We start from the raw sequence: 23,138 nt of genomic DNA, 5'->3' as shown, positions 1-23,138 counted from the left end.
CATTTATTTTATACTGAGAGGGTTACAGCCTCTCTGCCCACATGGACGAACCAGGAAACATTAATCGAAAATTATTACAAAATCTTGAAAAGACGGCGTTGAAACCATAAACTGAACGGTGGATGAAATCTTTTTTCGATATCAATGTTTTGACTTTTTTTTAGCTGGGTTATATTTTAAGTTATATATTGATACTTTTACCCAAGGGACCAAAATAATTTCGAGCTACGTGTTTAGAGTTATAAATGGAATTTTTTATGAAAAATTGATTTTTCAGACCCTAATTTCGATTTACGTTATTCGATTTGAGGCGCCTCTTATATACTGTGCTAAGTTGGCTCCTGCTCAAAATGACGCCAATCGTTTACTGAATAATAACAAAAATGGTTAATGAAGCATTAACCAAACAGTAAATGTATATACATAAATCATTTATATTACAGTCGGATGCTGTTAATGTACGATGGACTCTCGGAAAAGGAAATCCTATGGCCACTGGATGGAAAGGTTGGAAAGGTTCCAGAAAATTGAGGCTTTTAAATCCCAAAGCAACGGCGCCTGGTTCATCACACTCGACTGAGTATAAGAGATGGGACGTTGTCTTCAAAAATGTAAAACGATAATCTATTTCGTGATATTTTTAATTGTACACAAACTAACATATTTTAACTAAAAATTTTAGCTGGAAGTACCAGAATTTGTACCTACAATGTTCTGGGTCAAGATTTTTAGAGTGCCACCATTGGCCCAGAAGCATCACATTGTCGGTTACCGTCCAGTGGGAAAATTCGGAACAGCTGGTCATGCTGTTCTGTACGAATGCGCCATAGAAGCTGGGGCTGATAATGGACAGTGGGATCATTGGGCAATGATGAACGCAACAAATATCCTAAACATGCCCAGAGAATGGTCACAGTGTCTTTCCCCTGTTGCTACTTGCGCAGTCGGTTCTAAAGGTAAATATTTATATTTTTCTCTCGTTTTATTTTAGCTGCAGTAAAATAAATATCATAAAAAAATATTATGAATACTAATTTTATTATGAACTTTCGCACGGGTAATGCTCGATTTTTATCGTGTTGTTGCTCGTTTTCATTTTTAACCTGAGCCTTAACCGTCAATTATGCGTCCATCTCGCTATGCATATATTAATATATTTACGCAAAATAAACGATTCAATAGCCAAGCAATTGACTGAAAATCTGTTTCATAATATATATATTTTTTCTAATTAGTTTTTATATTGTAATTTAATAAAATGAAAATAGCGTTTAAATAGCACGCCTGAGAGCTCAACGATTCGCATAATTAGTAATTAGATAGTTTTTAGATTTCATGCTAAGTAATTATTTAGAAAAAATAATGACTATGAGAACGACTTTATTACTTATTATTACAAAAATATATTTTTAAAAGCTACACTTGCTACATCGGCAGTTTAGAGAAATAGAACTTTATTTTATTATTTAATTAGGCCATAGCACGTCAAATGACGATCTAATTAAAAAAAATAGTTTGCGATTCCAATTGATGTAATTAGATGTAAACAATGATACAATAGAGAAAAACCTGGGAAAAAAATTAATTAACTTTAAATACTTATATTTATTTTCATATAGCAATATATCTATACATTAAATGTATAGATATGTTATATCACTATAGCTATACGTTTTACTTAACGTTTATAAACATTTACAGGTATGTGATATGAATCTAAAAATATAATAATCGTGAATATATATGTATTTACATTTAGAAAAATTGCCTCTTTGTCTCCCCCCCTCTTTTTCTTAAATTAATTTTACGGCGAAAAAATTACAAGCTTACTTTAATAAATTCATATTATGCCGTAATTTATGTATGTTTTTTTAAGATTCCAAATTTTTAAATATCCAGTTCTATTATAGAATTGTTATTCTTTTTATAATGAACTTTAAAAGCCTACCTCTATTTATATTTTACAAAAAAAGCTCAAGCTTTTCCATTTTATTGTATTAAAAATAAAGAATAAATGTTTACATTACTCTAGCAATACAAAGTATGAAACACTACAAAAATTATCCAAATCAAATCCATGTGTCTTCCAAAAATGTTCTATAAATTAAATTATTTTTTAGTTTATTATTGATTTTTTTAGTGGGAATTATTATTTTTCTGTACTATTTAAGTATGTAATGTACTTGTGTGCTATATAAATTACATTTTCACCAATATAATTAAATAAACACATTGAACTTTAAATGTTATACAAATACAAGTTTATAGGCGAACCGCTGTTTGATTATTTAATCATTTGACCGCTGGCTTTATTTATTCAACCTAATTAATTATGCTAATACGCTACACCATTAATGGACTTTTCAGCAGAATAATCTGTCGCAATTTGTTTTCAATAATAAATTACCATTCAAATCTCTTTCAATTACAAATACATAATAAAATCTATCCACTTTAGGTGAAATGTTCCCTGAACACGTCGGTATTCCATTGGCCGGGCCGGATGCTGTAACGTACTACATGCTGGAAGTACATTATGAAAATTTGCTATTACAAAATGGTAAGTGGATTATGTTTATATATCTACATGCATATATACATATGTGAAAAAATTATTAATAATATTGATAAAAAAAAACAGTCGTAGATGATTTTGGATTGACAATCTATTACACTGATGAACTACGTCCTCATGATGCTGGAGTGATGGTAAGCGGTATCACTATATCGGCGCTTCATGTCCTACCGGCGAATCAACCGATGTATCGTTCAGCCGGATACTGCGCAGAACCTTGTACAAATGCTGTAAGTATAATTCTCAGCTGAAATGCCGATGTCAGAGTTATCACTTTCAGCTTAAAGGCAAACTTCTAAATTATGTATTTATTTTTATAGATGTTCCCTCCAGATGGCATTAATGTTGTTTCCGTACTACTGCATGCTCACAGTGCCAAGAGAAGACTTGCATTAAGACATATCCGTAACGGAGAAGAACTTCCAAAGATCGCAGAAGTAAGATCATCATATGATTAATTATGCATTAAAATGAATTACATAACATAAATGCTTTCTTTTCAGGATGAATATAACGAACAGAACAAAAACACTCAATCGAGAGTGTTATTAGAAGAGCGTAATGTTTTGCCAGGAGATTCATTGATCACCGAATGTACTTATAATACTCAAGGAAGGCTAAGACCGACCTTAGGTGGATATTCTTCAAAACAAGAGATGTGTTTGGCTTTTATATTGCATTATCCAAGAATACCGTTAGCCGGATGCTATTCTATGACGCCTGTTAAAGAGTTCTTCGAGACTTTTGGAGTGAAAGAGTTTTACTCTATCGAGATGAAGGACGTCGAAAACATGTTCTTGGCTTCAGGGTAAATATGATATAATTAATTAGGATTAATATTTCAAGACAGATTTTTATGTCCCGCCTTTTATGAATAATTCAGAAAGTATTATAACAATATTCAGCATGATATACTAGTGGAATAGGTCGTTAACTAAGTACTGAGTTTGAATCCCACAGTGTATTGGAGATCGGATTAAGTGATTATTATTAAATTATATTTCCAATCGCTCATTACAGATTAGGTTTTCTGAGATTTTCTTAATCTCACAGATAAATATTGTGTTGAATGATTAAAATAAAATCGAGCTACTTTGTACAGAGTGACATATATTAATTGTAAACTGTAATAATAATTTATAATTAATAATATTAATGTCATTAGTTTACAGACTTTAATTTTAGTCTCGAGTCTCATTACTTACTAAGAAGTTGTTGTTTGGATTTACCCCACTGTAACTCATTGGGCTAACGCCTGTGATGTTGGAAGAGTAAATTAACAATAAATAAATATCTCTATTGAACAATACAATAATAAAATATCACTCTAAATATTTATTTTTGGTTCTATTGTATCCTTTAACATTTAACGATGCTTATTACTTAATTAGTTTCATATATTGGTATATGTATGCATATAGATCTTGGATGCTTTACTCGTGATATTGCAACATAAAATTTACCACGAGAGAAACATTCATCTCTCAAGTTAATTAATATCACATTTTGTGAACTTTGTATTTATTACAAAAGCGAAACGTTGGGAATCAATAGGCTTCTGTAAATTTAAAAACACATTCTTGTCTTGAAATGGGTCTGTCACGATTGTTATCTCAAGCACAGGTTCAATCTTCACAATGTTCCATTGCACATTTTTAATGAATCCAATATCTTCAACAGCATAATAGGTCTACTAATGTAATGTTTGTATATGTTGTGGTAATTAGGGATTAAAATAATTCCAGGATTTTCAACATCGAGAGGAAAATAGTCAATACCAATATGCTGTAGTTAAATGTTGTTACATGAACTTGTGAATTTTGCGAAAAAATCTAAAGATTTAAAAGACTGAATATTTTTTCAAATATATTTAATTAAGATGTAACTACTGTTGTCTTCGTAGCATTTATTTTTGGAAGTACAATAAATATGCAGGTCAAATTTCAACTTAAGTTGGCGACATTTTTCCTTCTGTCTGTTAATGCATATTTCGTATTCCAAACAATAAATAGTTTTTAAACAATCTTCTTTACATTCAGGTATTTCTAAAAATACTTTATACGCTGATCAAAATCTGTTTACAAAAGCTGTTTGTCCCATTTATTTCTTCATTATCATTTATTTACTATATTCTCGGAAAAAATATTTTTGAAAATACAGGCGGCAAATCTTTTTTCTTTTGGAAAAATAAGTCTAGAAAATCATTGTCTTTGATCAATCGTTTCTGGATGCCTCCTTAATTTTTATACCAGTGGCCAGAGCACCCCTAGCCAATTTATTCCAATGAAATATATTATTATATTACTCATTATTTTTTGGCAGTTACGATTTATATGTTTATATTTTTTTCTATAAACGGATGTGATTTATTTATATAATTTTATTTTATCTATTGCAAATATTATATTCATTATAGAATATCTTAATAACTTTTATTTTCGAAAAATAAATCTTTGCCAAAGGAATGAGAATGTTTTAAGTAGATCTGTGACTAATCCCTAGTTTGTCAGAGGCATAGTTGAAGGTTGATATTTTTGTTGGACCCAACATCAGAAAACTAATGAAAAATGAAAATTTCGAAACTAAAATAAGAAAGAGGCGTGGAAAGCATTTAAACAGCTTTCTTAAAAATAAAAAAGAGTCAAACTACAAGAATATTGTTGAAGATATGTTGAAAAAATTCAAGATCTTGGACATGAGTTTAAAAGTACATTTCCTCCATTTACATCTGGGCTACTTTCTTGAAAATTTGGGTGCAGTAAGCAAAGAGCAAGGTGAAAGATTTCACAAATACATAAAGATAATGGAAATGCGATACCAAGGAAGATTAAATGTGAACATGATGGCGGACTATTGCTAGATGTTGAAAAGTGATGATCCCCAGCAATTTTACAAAAGGAAAAGCAAAAAAATAAGTTTTGAAGGAAAGAGAAAATATTGCTATAAGGACTTGTATTTTTTTTGTATCCATTGGATACTTTCTTAATGGTTTTAGTTTTCATATTTGTGTATTTTTAATATATAATGGCAACATTAAAACACAAATATCTTAAAATTGCATTTTGTGTCATTTTATTAATCTTTTATTTTGTGGATGTTATTTTTATAATCAGCACTAAAAATCAGTAAACAAAACTAAAACAATTTTCAAAAAGTAGTGTTTCACATTATTCGAGGTGCTAATTTAACACGCCTATGTATATATACCTTAAAGTAAATCTTACATTACAGATCGTTGGAAATGATGAACTCGGGAACTCCAGACTTCGCCTCTAAGTCAACAGACTTAAGTGAAACAACTGTTCAAGGAGACGATCAAGGTGTGAGCGTCCTAAGTCAACTACTCATCAAAGAGCCTTTTGAATTTAGAAATAAAACTTTCATCGCTCATTTAAATGAGATTCCGTGGAACGAACCACTCTTAACAAAGAGAATTGAGGACACACTTTACAAAGGCAAACACATGACCTTTTGTCGTAAGCGAGATGACACCTTAGCAGTGGTTAGTATTATAACGTAGTTAATAAATTTACATAAATACGATTGAATGTTAAAATTATTATTATATTACAGCCGGTCGAAATCAGATTGTTTCCAAACTTTTCCGAAGTGATTCCATCGGGTTCGACACTGGAGTGTCTACATAAACTACATCAGAAAAACTCGACATCATCGTCGACTACAGTTAATCAGCAATTCAACATTTTGCCGATCGTACTACTGACGTTAATAATATATGTTAGCAGTAATTGAAATATATACACAATCAAAAAACCTCAACAGTATTATAGTAACATTTGGAAAAATAATACCACGCCATGCCAAAACTTTTACTACTCTAGTTCCTTGTTGAGTATTAGCCGATAAGTTTTTTTATTTTAAATTTTGTACGAGTGGATTATTTTATAAATAATCTGAGTCAGGTTACGACACTTAAGAGTTCTAAGTCAGTAGAGTGTGAATATCGGCCGAAACAATCCAGTTAACAATCTTGATTAAATTTTGATCTCAACTCTCTACGTTTTGTAAATATATCTTTATTTATTTCCTCTTTTTGTAACAATATGTATATTATGATAAGTTATGTAATTTTGTTAGGATTATATATTAATGACGATGAGATGATATGTGAATAAAAATGCATTTGTAAATCATTAAACGATTTAAACGAGATTTATTTGTATTATTAATCGGAACGCGAATCATTCCTTATATAGTAACGTTGCAGTTTTTAAAAGTATGTATAGTTCAAGATTGCAAGCATATAATGCAAATATACATATCGTTAAAATATGACGATGTTACAAATGTATAAAAAAATCATTACACAATAATTTGAAGATACTTATCATCTACAATAATGGAATGGGTATCATTCCTTAAATACGATAATTAATCTAAATATTAAAAATGGAAAGACAAAGAATTATTAGAATAGAGCGGAGTAAAAGTACACAGAATAAATATTATAGGAAATTGGAAACAATTGGGATATTATTAAATACAGCTGGCGATGTGAGTTTTACAATTAATGCCAATACGGATAAAAATAAATTATATTCAAAATGTTATGTAATAAACAGGAATGACGTACATTGTAGGAAAAAAAGTGAGACCTGGACTTGAAAAACTCAACTGAGCCAAGATCGAAAATATATAGAAGTATTTGATGTTGATCCGCATGAATCAGATATGATCCCATAATAAATAAAAGGAATATTTTATAAGAAAACTGAATCAAGAAAAAATAAAACATTATGAGATGATAATCTATAATACAGTAGAACCCAAAATAACACGGTAAATAGGGGAGTCGTTACTTTGTGCGAGTGAGCCAAAGGGAGAATATCTCACCACACGCACAAGATTCGTACATATTGCAAAAAATTGTACAAGTATTTTATAGTCCCCAACTACACGCTCCCAAATAGCACGTCCCCAATTTACCGTGTTATTGGGGAGTCTACTTACAATAAACACAAAGTCTTCTAACATAGAAGAGAAACTCCAGGAGGGCTGTAGACGACATCACAACATGAAAATTGAAACAAGATGCATCATTTATCAAAGTATCCGATTTTAACATCATGAAAATTGTTCATAGACAACTTTGACAAAAACAGATTTGAAGTTCAAATTAATCTGATCTGGATGATTTACTATCAAAAGTTGTCATTGATAATTAATCAAGTCAATGTGAAAATATATACAAAATGATAAAAGAAGAGCATACCATCTTCTTAGAACTTTAAGATTGTTCTTTCAGCAGAGGAGATATTGGTTATTGCTTATAAAGAAATATATGTAGGTACTACACTATTACGTTTATTCACAATTGCAACCGTAATATCAAATGGATTCCATAAATTTGACCTTACAGACTTGATTCTAAATTACTATTTATAAATAAAAAAAAATTGTATTTTTCAAAGAAAAAGCCGAAAAATAAATCTCCACCTCAAGAGACTTCACGAATCGCAGTAAAAAAACATATCTATGACAAAGAATCTCAGAAGACAACCGATAAAAATACAGAGACAACAGATTCAAAAATTGTTTAATGTCTTTCTACTGAAATATGAAATGTATGATACAATAATATTATTCAGAGGCACAAATCAACTCACTGTAATACAAAATGCATTCAATGAAGTGAGGAAATGCAAACTAATTCATTAAATTCCCAATAAGTTTTGCATATAAACTCTTAATGAAATAAATTTAAGTTTTGAGGCATGAGGCATTTGGATAAACAGGATCAATAACTACACATACTTTACTCCACTCTAAATTATTTTTTCGATACTTTCAATAATTTTGTGTGAATTTTATATATTTAACTATCAAGTATCATGGTTTTAAATGTTAAACAGTAATACAAGGTACAGTCAAATAAGAAAAAATACATAATAACCGTTGATCGATCAGCAAATATTAGAAAATGTTTCTGACCGACTTACTAATTGTACATTATTATAGCAATAAAAGATCAATTCAAATAAATTACATTATTTGTTTATAGAACATTTATCAGTTAAATTATATTTAATTAATGAAGAATCTGACAAAATACATAATCAATCGATATCGAAAGATCCGATGAACAACAGAGACAGAATATAATTATAAAAAATTCAAAATGCATAATAATATAATTAATAATACTTCAGTTTTTAACATTTAGTTCCACTCAATTCTTTCTACTCCCCCTGCGACGCATGTTGACCAAACACTGAGAACAATACCACTTTCCTTTTGGCGGAGCAGTGATTCCTACACAGTTATAGTGGAACCATTCCAGTGGACACTGAGGAAGAAAACGTTCATGAATATGGTTTTATTCTTCAAGTCACAATACAATAATCGCGTTATAACCTCTTCATTATCGCAAGCGACCATATCCCCGTACGACACTTGATTGCAAAAGCAATAGCGAGGTTCGTTCGGATCCATTGCCCACTCTCCATCGATGACAGATTCTTCCAGGGGCATTGATGTAATAGGAGCTGCGGTGGAGACGCCAACATTACCAACACTGAAACACAAATAATTATTATTAAAATAAGCATTAATTATATACATACATGGCAAAAACATTGCTTAACCCTTTGGACGCGCTAATCAAAAATAATATTTATTTATTTTTTTTTTTAAACGCAAATTTTACCTTGATACTGTGTTTAAATGTTGTGATTTTTTAATTTTTATTTATTTAAAATGATATTTTATATTTATACACAAAAAAAAGTTTTTTCTTGAAAAGAATTTTTTTACTGATTTTTGCGCAGAGATAAAAAAAAATCAATTGAGCGACTTTAGTCGATTTCCGCGTTCAAGGGATTAACTTTGATTATGAAATAGTTAGCAGCGTGCTTCATGGCACAAATTTAACTGATTTGTGTGTTCTATTTAAAGTAGGTTACATATTGCATCAGCTGATTTTTATGCAAGATCGGCTTGTGACGTGTGTTAAAATATGTTCGGCACACACAAGCGCCTAAAATATTTAAAAAAAAATGTTATAAATTGTACAAAATAATTTTTTACAAAAGCATCTATTGAAGTTAAAAAATTGAACTTCATTTTAGATGTGAAAACCAGATGGAACACAATGAAGGCAATGCTAGATTTATTTTTACGAATTAAGCAACAAGTTAAAAATGCAGTAAATAACCGAAATTTTAGTAAGCTGTGGAATGAAGAGTATTTAATTATTGCTGAAGACTATTGAAGACTTCACAGAAATTGATTTGTTGTGTTGATTTATAGAATTTGTTTAATAAATATAAATTTGAATATGGTGTTCCACATATTTTTGTATTTATATACATACTATTTCATTAATGCATGTTAAAAAATATTAAATGATTTGTAACCTCTGAAATGACCTCAATGACACGTGTCACACGTGCAGCCCAACGCTCTTATCTCATTATCTCTTGTTCACTCACCAGCGAGCGACCAGTGTAGACCAGTAGCTCTTGGGCATCCATTTAAAGCACTTTATTCGGCTATTTGTGCTGTTCAATGGATGATTTTTTTATTTTCAGAAATTAATTTTCAATTATTATTACATGTTACTATGAATAATTAAAGTAATATTTATGAAAATTCCGATTTTAAATCACTAATTTTTGTATGTGTATTTACTACACAGCACAGAAGTGCACAGTAAAGGAAAAGTTTAAAAAAGTTGTTAAATTGGAGAAAGATTCAGTTACACGTTTAACAGCGGAATCAACTGCATCAAATTTTGACAACGTTGAATTTATATGTGATTAGGGATCCATCTGCCACAAAGTGCTTACAGAAATACATTTTTACAATTTGTAAATACAGGCGTGGAATCTGCAACAACTGCAATGCAAAAAACGACAGTCTCGCAACTGTGAAGATTTCTTCAAAAAAAATATTTTAGGTGCACTTGTAGATATGAAACAATTTTAATCTTTAACTAAAAAATTGTAATATAAAAAGAATAAACTTATTTGACAAAGAGCCACCGTTCACCAGAGTCTTCTGATCCGAGAATAAAATTTAAAACAATTTTTTTTTGATGTCTTATTTTCAACAATTGTTTCGAATTATTTAAAAATATTTTAGAACCTTCCGAATTTTTGTATAAAATCTAGCAATGTGCTAAAATAGAGGACTAGCAATTAAAAGAAATATGTAAATTATTAGAAAAAGTAGTTAGCTTAAAAAAAGAGACAAGACGCAGAGGAAATTAAAACTAATTGAAATTGTTATCCTGCAAAATTGTATAAACGAATACACCTGAATCAATTCTAAAATGGATTTAAAACTCTAAGAAAAATTATCAGTTGCCAAGGGAGAATGAACTTTTTTTAAATTTAAACTTATTAAGAACTACCTACAATCGAACATAAGTCAAGAAAAATTGAATGGTAATAATTTCAATAGAAAATGAAATCATTCAATCTCTAAATATTAATGTTTTGCTGGCGAATTTTGCTAAAATAAAATCCAGAAGAATTAATTTTAGCAAAAGTAAAAAACTATTTTTAGTTTTTATAATTTAAAAAAAATACAATTTTTGTTAGTTATGTTTTCATTTTTGTATTGTGTTTTGTACAGTAGACCCTCCAATAACACGGTAAAGTGCTATTTGGGTGCATATAGTTGGGGGACTAGAAAATACTCATACAAATTTTTGCAATACGTACGTACGAATCAGGCGCGTGTGGTAAGATATCCTCCATTTGGCTCGCTCACACATAATGTAACGGGCATCCAAATAGCACGTCCCCAATTTACCGTGTTATTGGGGAGTCTAATGTATTTTTATTTTCTATTGTATTGTGTATTAGAATATTTTTAGGCGCCCTGCCCTATGTGTATTATTATATTTTTTCAATACCTTTGAGTCGGAGAAGAAGATCTGCTAATCGGAGACGCCAAAGTTTGCTGAGAGTGTAGCATAACATTACTACTACCAGACGAACCGCTGTAGCTAGTTTTTCTGCAATTTTCAATCACATTTATTAAATTAATATCACAAATCGATAAGTCATATGTAAATTATCGTGTACTTTTTGTGTCTCCTATTTGCTGACGACGACGAAGATGCTTGAGAATGTGAGTGGACTACTGGTGAAGAGATGGTTGGTAGAGTGACTATAGTCTCATGATGTTGAACAGCTTGTAGAGCCTGTTGGGCAGCTCCGGCTAAATCTCTGCCCAACTGCAACTCTCCCGGTCCCAGGACAGCCGCTCCGATGCCGACGCTGACACCGCCGGTGCCGGAATGTATGGCTTCGTAAGACGCCTTTAGCGACGCCGTACGCCTCCCCTGTTGCATCTAAACATTAATATTAAATTTAAGGGTTATAATGGCAATAGTCATACTTGAAACGTTGAATTTTTTATTAAATTCTATTAAAAAATCAAAGTATACTAGAAACAAATCAGTAGATTTTATTAAAGTAGATCCTCCAAAAACATGGTAAATTGGGAACGTGCTATTTGGGTGCCTGTTAATTTATTTGTGAGGGAGCCAAAAATCTCACCACACGCGCCTGATTCGTATGTACGTATTGCAAACAATTGTATGAATATTTTCTAGTCCCCCAAATAGCACGTCACAAATGCAACTTAAGACGGAAGAAAAATTTATTTTTATATTTATTGTGGGTTTGGACTGCTAAAATATTGGATTATGTGGTAACACGAGTCATTGCCTACAACTCTGCAGCTATTCATGGCTTCAGATCAGACCTTTATATGAAGATAAGGCAGAAACTAGGAACAGCGCCAAGTGAGAAAAATTCAGAAATTGTAAGGCTCTATATAAGCCATGAATTTCAAAAAATAATAAAGAATAGAGTTATGGGTCAGCGATACCGCGACTGGACCCTTGAAGATTGAGCTAATCATTTGATCTGACAAATTCAACTTTGAAATAAATTTAAGCTGACTATAATTAACAATTAAGAATTTTATTTATTGCAACAAAAATCAACCCCAAAAAATAAGAGAATATCTACTCGATTACGTTGCTATGGTAGAGGTAGGTAATTATGTTCATGCACGAGAGTCAACTAAAACGCAATGTTGAAATCCAACCTAATAAATATTTTCATGCAACTATCAGATCCCAATAAAGAGTTTGTATCAGTTGATCGATCAATTGTGGTAAATACATTTTAAAAAACATAGTTCTCAACATATGATTCAAAGTTAAGCCGTAAGAAAATTGTCTCCCTCCATTTATATGTCGATTATAATGCCTGAAAAGGTTGCATCTGTAATTTAAATTAATGCAAAGATTCATATATTATCACTGAATTTACGATTTTTATGCAGTAAGTATGTTTTCAAAATATATTTTTTAAATAGTTTTTTTCGCATTTTAAAAATTTGATTTTATCATTTTTTTTATTATTATTTATTTTAATATATGTTAGTTTTACAAACAAGACATAAAATTTTTATTTCTAAGGATGTGTTGAGGGGGGGGGGAAAGGTCAATCGACGTCCGCTTGGTCATTGGTTACGATGTCATTTAGAAGTCTGAAACATTTGTATACTAAACAAATTAAAATAAATTATTCCATATGTACATATATTTTTTATAAGACCCCTATTTAAAATTATTCGATAGCAACTTTCCAGATATTTAACGACGCTAATGTGTTTTAAATGTTCATTATCGTTACATACGTAAGTTAAGACATTTATGATTCTTTTTATACATAACGCATAAGTGCGTCAGCAGCCTGTAACGTGTTTATATTATAAATACGCTTTATCGTTAATATATTTATATTATTTTAAATTATTATTAGTCTCCCGCTGTTTTTTTCAAGATTAATTCATAATTATAATTAATACAAATAAGCCATTTTAATGAAAAATCTTAAATTTTTTAACAAATAAAACTTTATATTTAATCCTTTTCGAATGGAATTAAGTTAAACTTCTATGAGGAAATAACAAACTAAATATATCGGTCACTATTTTAAGAACTAGAAACAAAAAAAAATAAGCTCTTTGCCACTTTTAGCCCAACTTAGTATAGGTTCAACTATCAACATAATTCTATTTTATTATTGAGTTTAACCTGTTGAGTGGCGACTATGGCTTGACTTGCCGCAGCTGCAATAGCCGTTCCTGCTCCCATGTGTCCCAACGTATACGCTCCCTGTGTATTACTTTCGGCCACAGCGCGTCCTACGGCAGCCTTTTGCGTGCGGGCAAAAATCATATTCAATTTTAAAATCCTTAAGGTTTAACATAATACAACCCCATACCGAGACAATCGTTACCTGTATAGCCAAGTCAGTTCTGGACAGTGCTAAAGGAGCCGGCGCAGCTACCAACGCTCTAGATTCGTTACGGTTAGCACCACCGGACATGCCCATTCCTGATTCGCTAGATCTATTACTATTTCCGCCGCCGATGGAACTAACGCTCCCCGCCCAACTGTCACGTCTCTTTTCCGGACGTACTCTATATCTGATGATGTAGAAGTTTTGTTTTAATTCATAAAAATGTATATTTCATTTCTAACTATTACTGATTTATTATTATACATCTTATGAGGATCTTTGTGTTTTGGTTATAATCCATCTATAAAATATGATTTATTAAAGTTCTCCCGGTATAGTAGTATCAATTATTTTTAAATATATTAGATAGGAATTTTCATACTCGTAGTGTTATTTTCCCCCACGGTTTCATTGTTTCTACTAATTCTCTAATCACATTTCTTAGTCATGATTATTTCGATTGACACATACATTATCAGTGAAACTTTTGTGACAATTTTACATATGCTCTGATATACCTATTTTCTTTATACTGGTGACTGCTCTGCGAACTTTGATTCAAAGACGGAGGAGCATCCAGCTCTAGTGAGCGTTTTTCTAAAACTTCAGTTATACCCTTATTATCAGCTTCTAATTCGCACTTAAACTTATATAATTCAGTATCTGGAAAAAACAAATATACATATTAAAAAATAATTAAGCAAAGTATGAAACAAGTTTCATTTAAAAAACATAAGATTTTCAATAATAATCTTACATTAAATATAAGAGCAGCATATAATTTAACTAGCATCTGTCAGTGAAATTATATTTTCACTAGTAGAAATATATAATGTACATATATAATATGTACATGTAACTATAATGATGACTACAAAGTTTACACATACATTTTCTTGCAGAACCAAGAATGACAACGGTGGACTATTGTATTAGGATCGCATACTGCGCAAAGAGTGGTTTATGATGGTCTCAGTCCATTCCATTACGACTGTTATAAATTGATTAAAGTTAATCTTACATTACTAACCTAATTTTCTCAAGTATCTTTCAACTAGATTATAAAGCTCATTAGCTAGATTGACTTTCTCGTCAGCGTCTTCGAGAGCTTTCTTATAACCTTTGTGAATCTCGCCAAATTCGATATTCGCTTGCTCCATGTTTACGTCGGGGTTTCTACATGCTTGAAACAAAGATTTGACGCGAGTGTCCAAAGTGTCCATGGTGTCTGAAATGTTTTATGTATTTATAATGGGCTTTGCGCTTAAAATAATATTTTGAGAGATTTTATCACATTTTTCATGAATGTAAAAAAATAATGTTATTTATACTTATTAATAAAATAATTAATTGGCAAGTATTACTTTGTACCGCTAGGTCTAGTTCTCTCATTTCCGTGAATCTATCACGCAGCTCTTGAGGCAAATGCTCTATCACTGTAAATAAAAATTACATCATTATTGACAATCCGAATCAATCTTCGCGAGTTACACAATAACCGACTTTCTATCAAACAATTGCAAGTTAAAAACACAACACTACATTTAAAATAATTAGTTTCGCAATTATAAACAGATTATAACATTAACTCATGAGAATTATTCGATATTTATTAAAAAATAACTTTATTTTTGTACTTATTTGATGTTTGAAATATATACATATACTATTTTATGACGCGTTGATAAAATGAATAAGTGATAATGCATTTCATACATATTCAGCATCTTTGACAGGTCAGAATTAATAAGAAAATGCAAACTCATCGCATTCTTACAAACATGGATAATTATTATGTAGAAATGTTTTAAAAAAGTTTTAATTGGGTATTTGAGTGTTAAAATAACAGAAAAGGCATTACTTTCAAGATAATCCTCTAAGTACAACATGCCGGCGGCCGGGCGTTTGTCAGTTTTAACTTTAAATGTTGCTAGTTGCAGACGCGCGTTTCAGAGTTGCCTTTGCAAAAAATGTTTGATAAATTTATATGTCGGCTTAATTATTTATAAATTTACTTTTAATAACTATTTGCAATTGTTTATTTTGCTAATACTCTTTTTTGTTATTAAAAAATAAAGTATTAAAATTAAATTAATAAAAAATAAAAAGTTATTTGCTCTTTGCCGGCTTCCATAAATTATGTTTGTTACAAGTTTTTCGTAAATATTTTTAACCCCTCTCTCTTTCTATCTCACAAGATTTCATTAAACCAGACTCCTGTTTTGTGGGGTGCCAGTCCTCCGCATGCTGGAGGCCCATCATAACCAGTGTGCGAGAGCAAAGTAAACTCCTCTCGAGATGCAAGGACTCTCAGGGATAGACAGCAGAGGTAGCATTTAAAATCCCTCAAAAATTTGATTAAGTCTAGCACTGATTCTTCAGCTTTAGTTCCAATACCATGCGAGGGCTAGAACAAACATAAACGCACACACAATCCCATTGGTATTGGAGCACCACAAATTCATCCCATCGGTTGGGCATCTGGATTACTATTTAATTTTAAGAGCTTACCTTGTATATTATCTGAGTGCTTACGAGCGGGATCTCATTAGCTTGCATTATCGTCATCGTCATAGCTCCATACCCTAGGAACGCTCGTGCGTCTCGAAAACTTTGGCAGCTTTTAGAGGGATGTCAACGCTATCTTCTGCTGTCTGCTTCCGTAAGGAGTTAATATTACTCTCACACACTGGTTTGACGGACCTCCAAAGTGTGGTGGACTGGCGCCTCCTATAATCAGAGCGTATGGAACCTTACGTCACTACAACTGTCGAACGATGATGGCCATACTACAAATGAAGCAGAACATTTAGTTTGTGCAAGGTTGCTTTACAAAAGTTGCTATGGAAAAATTAAGAAGTTTTTAAATTAATTTTAAAAAACATTTGAATAAGCACGCAAACTAAATATTTATTTAAAACAAATATGTCTTTAATGTTAATTATTACCATTTTAAATATTTGCTGTATTTATGACAAATTAATTATGGTCCATCAAATATACGTTATGACCAAATTAATAAAAAAGAAGCGCTTGACGTTTTGCATCTAGTCGTTATCTTGTTTGTCACATTTGATTCTTAGAACACAATTTGCAATTACAATTATTCGTTAGTATTTTATCACCTTATTTATTATAATATGTATTTATGCTTTGATTTATGTATTATATGTTTTAATTCAATGTTTACTTATTTAAAAAAATATAAACATAACCTAAAACACGAATATATAACTCGCTTCGTATATTTTATACCTTAAATAATTAGTATTATGCATTTTTTAAATTTTCAAATAATATTGATAGATTCAAAATAAATATAAACAGTGTTACAATTATAATATTTCAGATTATGATTCGACGACCGATCACAAGTATAGAACTAAAGCTGGACGACCTTCAAGAATATACGTCTAAAAAGGAACAGGTCAATAACAGCCAAATTTCGACAGACCCGAATACTTCAGTACAAAAATACAACTTTGGTACAAAAACGTCTAAAGAAATTCACGACCGAATTGGTCTAAATCCAAAGCGAAATAATGTATCGCCTTAATACAATATTATCAAAATTTAATGTAACAAACTAAATATATAAGTTATGTAATAATATTATTTTATCAATTTAATAAAGTTATGTATAAAAACTGCGTTTAATCTGTATCATTTTATCGCATTATAGAGTTGAACAAAACGTGTGCTAGATTTCTAAAATTCTTCCCGAAACTATCTACTTTAAATTCAACTCGTGTGTTTTCTAAACAATGGTTGAAATGCTCATAAATCAAAGATAGCGTCAATTATCAATGCGTTACACGGTCATAGAGATTTTTTCCTTATCCTTTCATTAATATTTATGATCTTTAATTAAAACATAAACATGTTTATTTTGTAATAAATATCCTTTATATAATATATTCTTAGAAAATAATTGTACTGAACTTCAAAATTTTTTTACTAAGATCAGATAGCTCGGTTTTAAATATATCATTAGTTGTTCCTTAAGATTTTAAAGTCCATTGCTATAATTAGTTTTTTGTCATAGTAGATTATATATTTTTTCGACTTGATGTGTCATGTTTTAATATGCATTATCTCTTTTTATAATAGTGAAACTAGTGCAATTAAAATCACTACAATTAAAAACAAATTAAGTAATGATATTCACGATAGAATTCAGATCATTAGAAACGAATTGTGGTCGCGTAAATTTTTGTAACTAAAACCGGTTGAAGACTGATGATTCAAAATAGATACACAGAAATTGTATAATATTAAAAACTTGAACAATATAGTCAATACAACCCAAGAGAGGGTTGAGTCATTCACTAGAAATTGTTCTCCGTTCCATGAGCTTATATAAAACACACAATAAAGTCATATAACATTCATATTTACACTAATTTTAATATAAAAAGAGAGTGGGCTACAAAATATGTAGAAAAAACTTTTGCCATTATACAGCATGGCGATTTCATTAATGTACTATACAAATATAAGACATTTTGATTTACAAATTATACCAATAATAGTCAAATCTAAGACGCGCTGCGGCTGTTTGGCCTTATGCACTCAATAATTCGCGCTTTGCGCTAAAAACTTCACACTTTGCGCTTTTTTATTAATGTAACTCGCAACTCGATTTTAAACTAAATTATTTATATTTATCTTATTAGTGAACTTTAGGCGTTTTGAGAAATCAGAATTATTTATTATATCAGAAGCAATTTCAGTCATTGTGTTTCCTACGTTTTAGAATATTATTCTTCATTAAATAGTGATCAATTAATACGCGTAAAATACCAACTGGAGCTCCTCATGAAAGTTTTCTCGATTCCTTTCTTATTATTGTATACAGGCTTGGCCATGATAATGGGTCACCTCAATAAATGTGTTATATTGAGGTGACCCATTATCATGGTTTTAAAAATATACTGAAAATATAAATAAAAAACGATTAAGGTTGTTTAAAGTGTTTATTTTATTGATGAAATTGCACGAAAATTTAAATTTAACCTTATTAACTCAGTACTAATTTTCATTTTTAAGCATAGAACATGATTTTGCTCTCACCAACTGCCTTAAAAATGACACGAAATAGAGACACTTAAAATCGTCACGACATTTGGAATAAGTATCTGATTTATTACAAAGAGGTGCAAAGCGTCGATTTTTTTTCTTTGTCGTCAATTCGGCACAGGTTAACGTTATCCTAGGGATCTGGCATTTCACTAATAAGCGTTTAGAGTCAAAACAAATAAATTTAGAGGGTATGCATATCAGATTTCTTAAAAAATATTTTTGGCCTGTATAAGGGACACCCTAATGTACAAATGTAATCAGCACCACAGTAGTGTTAGTCGTTGACTAATACCTGAAAGACCTGGCTTTGAATCTTATATAGACCCTAGTGTTTTTAAATTGTTATCGTGCATAGGAGATCTGAATTGGTGGAAATTATATAATTATAATTCCGATTCATCAGATTCAACAGATTAGGGTTTCCTAAATTTTTCTAATTTCACGAATGGATATCATAATTAATAATTAAAATATAATCTAGTTATGTTGTGCTTAGTGACATATATTAATCGTATGCAAAAATACTAGTTTATAATTGATTTAAGTCTGGTGTCTCACTACTACTTACTAGTTGTTAATGTTTTTACCCAGTTATTACGCATAAAATATTGCTAAGAAAGATTTACAATAAATTTGAATATAATTAAATCAATATATTTTATATTGATAGTAATTCTATCTATTTTAATATCTTATATATAATTGTTCTAAGCCTATATATAAATTATACAACAATATTTTCAAGCATTTTATTAATATTATATATTTTTTGTTGCGTAATAAATATATATAAGGAAAAAAATATATATATTTGAGATTATTGAATTCACAAAGCTTTTCTGTTATTCAGAGAAATCCAATGTGAGTCACAGTTATTAGAAAAGAGTTTAGAAACGATATCATATCAGCAACATTGACCCTAAAAATCTGATTCACATAATATAAAAAAATCACGTACCATCCAACACCCGCATCGAACTCAATTCGCAATTCTTCAGTTATCTGAAACAGCTCTCGTCCTATAACGACTTGCACAATGATTGTATAAATGTATAAAACGGATGATCAATGGTGGAGCATCATCATAAGTGTGTTAATTTGCAACAAGACAACAATGAAACTCCTGGCTTTGCAGGTTTTCGCTTTCGCACTGATTGGAATTGCAAATGGTTGGAAAGATACTGACATACTAACATAAGCGATAAAACTGTGCTAAAACTTTATAATATATGTTTACAGCTTTCCCTTACCACACTACGTATGACCACATCAAGATAGTGGGAGGACACGAGGCAGTTCCTCATTCACATCCTTACCAGATCTCGTTGCAGAAGAGGTATCTTTGGATGCTACGTCATATTTGCGGTGGATCTATCCTCAACGAGAATTGGGTAAGAGTATTATTTTAAGGCAGGATTTAGTATAATTTTCTGCGAATTGTGTCCCTGCGGGTCCTAGTTTGTCATTAAAATGATGTTTTAGGACAGCAATAAAGTTTGAATTTCACTTACATTCAATTAGTATGCATCAATGTTTAGTGGCCGTAAGAACGTATCAGTAGAGTGCTAGGTTTTAGTCTCTTTAAATGACTATATGTTAAAAAAATACTGTTTATATATATCCAATAATAAAAAGAGCAGTTTAAATTGCATTTGCTGTTTTTTATATACATATATAAAATATTATCTATGAGCTAAAGCAGTTTATTATTAAATATTATTTAATACCTAATATATACGACCTAAATAGATTTTAAATAATTATTATAATTTTCATCCGTGGGATAAAAAATAGGAATAACTATCTATGATGATTGATCAGAATTATTTATATACATATATTCCAGAAACGATTATAATTTAAAAACTTCGAACCTATGTCTTTCAGGTAATAGTCACTGACATATACCACTGGTTTATAATGCTGATATATTATAAATGATTTCAAATAATAAAAATTTGTCAGTAGATTTGATAGCATTTTTAAATTACTTACAACCGAAAACGCTATTATAGTATAATTTTCTCTTTTGAGTAAACCGAAAGATATGATATTAAAAATAATAGATTTCGCGCTACGCGCTTATTTTAATATAATGGAATCTATTGCTTAATTATATTCAACAATCACCTAAAATTTATTTTATAATTTACAGATCCTAACAGCTGGCCATTGCGTCACAGACTCTACCTTCAGCTTCTTATTCCCATTAGAAGTAGTAGCTGGAATTCACAGCGTCTACGCCAGAGAATCTTCAGCGCAAATTAGAAGAGTAGTAGAAAAATATATCCATCCGGATTATAAAGGGTAATTCTACAACTTTTTGTAACAATTTTGTTATATGTAAATTGTATATATTTTTATTTCCAAGTAGTGGTGTCAACCCCAATGATATTGCTGTACTGAAACTGGGATCTCCTCTATATTTGAACGAAAAAGTCAAACCAATATCTCTACCGGTGCCAGATTCGACTCCATTTGGACAATCCACGCTTTCTGGATGGGGACTGCAGAAAAGTGCTCCAAACAGTCAAATACCTGAGTATTTGCAAGAAGCTGAGTTGCCTGTTTTAACACATCAAGGTTTGCTACACTAATAAATGTTACAATAAAAATCTTCGATGTATAAAACTATGGTAAAATCTGAAATTCTTATGATATACCATTAGTAATTGCTTTTCAATTAAAAAGTCGTAGATTCAAAAATTCACACGAGTCCAACGTTACTGAAATAATCGAAAATTAAATTTCTTACAATACAGTGCAAATAATTCAAGCACAATAAACAAGTCGGTGACTAATACCTGAAAGTCCTGGGTTTTAATTCAATATGAACCCTAGTTTTTTTTTTAACTTCTATCGTGTCTGGAAAATCATTATTAATGATTAATATAAAATTTTAATTTGAGGATGAATATTAAAATAATATTTAATAAAATAGATGTCACTGATTTACAAACTTTGAGTGTTATGTCTCACTACTTACTTAGTGGTTTTTGATTGTGTTTACATGGTTGTTACTTAAAATTTTAGCTCAATAATCAAATTTTTAATCTAAAATCAATTAAAATTTATTGTTGCTGATTTGTAGAATGCAACGAATCAATAGAAGCATTTAGAGAAAGTGAAGATGATAGAAATCCTCTTGACGAAAGATCGAACGTTTGTACTGGTCCTCTTACTGGTGGCAAATCTGCTTGCAATGGAGATTCAGGAGGGCCACTATCCCAAAAAGAAGGCAACGACACCATAATTGTAAGTAGTGAATTAGTATTTGTTCAATTAAATATTATACAATTGCTTTAATCATAATTAATTTTATTTTAGATTGGAATTGTTTCATGGGGTTTCAATCCATGCGGAACCAAAGGAGCTCCTTCAGTGTACACAAAAGTGTCTTCCTTCATCGATTTCATAGAAGAGCATATGGACTTTGACGATTATCAATAAACCTAAAGTATTAACTGTTTATAAAATATATTTTATTATCCGCTTACTTGTATTTGTTTTATTTATTTATAAGAAAATACTGCGTCTTAGAGTAAAAATAGAAACGATCATAAATAAAGGTATATATTATTAAATTCCCGACAAAACACCTCACACCCAGTGTCCTGATGAATGGATTGACGTCATTGGACTATTGAAGCGGTAAGATTGCTAACTGAAACATAACCTAATTTATCAGTTCCGTTCAGCACATGTGTCCCCACAAAGCTTTTCAAACTAAGGTGCATTAAAAATATTTTATTTCATTATTAAAGTACTTGAGGTGTTAAAAAGAATGAAGGTAATATTCATGAAACGAGACAATAAATTTTATTTATATGATAAATTCTGATATTAAAAATAATTTATGATGTGCTTAAAATGTTATATTAACGAAATAAAGTATATACTATATATTACATAATTTATTATGTATGTTAACATAGTTTTGTACTTTTCCCGACTTTTTTAATAAAAATATTATTAACAAATAAAATCTAAAAATCAAAAGAATGAGAAAATATGGTATTTAAATAAAAAATCTTTGATGTATGAATTTATGGTAGTATGATAAATAGTTAGAATCCGAAACTAGCATGATATTAAACATTGCTTTTCAATTGGAAGGTCGTGGGATCATAATCACAAATGAATGCAATGTTTTCGCTTTGTATGCGGGGGACGAGAATCTTCGTTTCGCG

At 30.4% G+C, this 23,138-nt stretch overlaps 3 protein-coding genes and 1 long non-coding RNA gene across 4 annotated transcripts in view; 3 read left to right on the top strand and 1 right to left on the bottom strand.

Moving 5' to 3' along the window:
• Nucleotides 1-6,748, top strand: part of LOC148237077 (MOXD1 homolog 1-like) — a 61,534-nt gene extending 54,786 nt beyond the window's left edge. The window contains exons 4-11 of the mRNA XM_088183477.1: nt 444-611; nt 683-956; nt 2,459-2,560; nt 2,642-2,805; nt 2,896-3,012; nt 3,079-3,383; nt 5,807-6,077; nt 6,149-6,748. Of these exons, the coding sequence (XP_088039603.1) occupies nt 444-611; nt 683-956; nt 2,459-2,560; nt 2,642-2,805; nt 2,896-3,012; nt 3,079-3,383; nt 5,807-6,077; nt 6,149-6,328 (1,581 nt within the window). The 3' untranslated portion in view covers nt 6,329-6,748. The remainder of the gene's footprint in view (nt 1-443; nt 612-682; nt 957-2,458; nt 2,561-2,641; nt 2,806-2,895; nt 3,013-3,078; nt 3,384-5,806; nt 6,078-6,148) is intronic.
• Nucleotides 6,719-15,803, bottom strand: Ing3 (Inhibitor of growth family, member 3). Its single transcript, XM_088183478.1, has 10 exons — nt 15,728-15,803; nt 15,231-15,302; nt 14,897-15,094; nt 14,385-14,529; nt 13,864-14,053; nt 13,659-13,778; nt 11,629-11,897; nt 11,457-11,558; nt 8,951-9,110; nt 6,719-8,882 (listed from the first exon to the last, which is right to left on the bottom strand). The coding sequence occupies exons 1-10, from the start codon at nt 15,753-15,755 to the stop codon at nt 8,766-8,768; spliced, it is 1,401 nt and encodes a 466-aa protein (XP_088039604.1). The 5' UTR covers nt 15,756-15,803; the 3' UTR covers nt 6,719-8,765.
• Nucleotides 15,804-16,886: 1,083 nt separating this feature from the next.
• LOC148237075 (uncharacterized) lies at nt 16,887-17,516 on the top strand. The gene is made up of 2 exons (XR_015809141.1): nt 16,887-16,975; nt 17,216-17,516. It is a non-coding gene; the product is annotated as an uncharacterized LOC148237075 (long non-coding RNA).
• Nucleotides 17,517-20,023: 2,507 nt separating this feature from the next.
• On the top strand, nt 20,024-22,444 carry LOC148237074 (trypsin-1-like). The gene is made up of 6 exons (XM_088182354.1): nt 20,024-20,117; nt 20,188-20,339; nt 21,104-21,255; nt 21,323-21,531; nt 22,040-22,203; nt 22,276-22,444. The coding sequence occupies exons 1-6, from the start codon at nt 20,063-20,065 to the stop codon at nt 22,396-22,398; spliced, it is 855 nt and encodes a 284-aa protein (XP_088038480.1). The 5' UTR covers nt 20,024-20,062; the 3' UTR covers nt 22,399-22,444.
• Nucleotides 22,445-23,138: the final 694 nt, after the last annotated feature.

Source organism: Plectrocnemia conspersa, unplaced genomic scaffold (genome assembly GCF_051122295.1).
Source record: "Plectrocnemia conspersa isolate PC_06_02 unplaced genomic scaffold, ASM5112229v1 ptg000003l, whole genome shotgun sequence".
NCBI lineage: Eukaryota > Metazoa > Arthropoda > Insecta > Trichoptera > Polycentropodidae > Plectrocnemia > Plectrocnemia conspersa.
The sequence above is the reverse complement of the archived record's forward strand: the minus strand, read 5'-3'. Positions and strand labels throughout refer to the sequence as shown.

Bases quoted from the DNA above. Each gene is read 5' to 3' on its own strand.
- Ing3 (XM_088183478.1), bottom strand. From the start codon at position 15,755: ATGTTGTACTTAGAGGATTATCTTGAAA. The intron at 14,054-14,384 runs GTATATCAGAGC...CTACATCATCAG, and splicing joins CACCAGTATAAAGAAAATAG to ATATAGAGTACGTCCGGAAA. The intron at 11,559-11,628 runs GTACACGATAAT...TGAAAATTGCAG, and splicing joins GCAAATAGGAGACACAAAAA to AAAAACTAGCTACAGCGGTT.
- LOC148237074 (XM_088182354.1), top strand. From the start codon at position 20,063: ATGAAACTCCTGGCTTTGCAGGTTTTCGCTTTCGCACTGATTGGAATT. The intron at 20,340-21,103 runs GTAAGAGTATTA...TATAATTTACAG, and splicing joins CTATCCTCAACGAGAATTGG to ATCCTAACAGCTGGCCATTG. The intron at 22,204-22,275 runs GTAAGTAGTGAA...ATTTTATTTTAG, and splicing joins AAGGCAACGACACCATAATT to ATTGGAATTGTTTCATGGGG.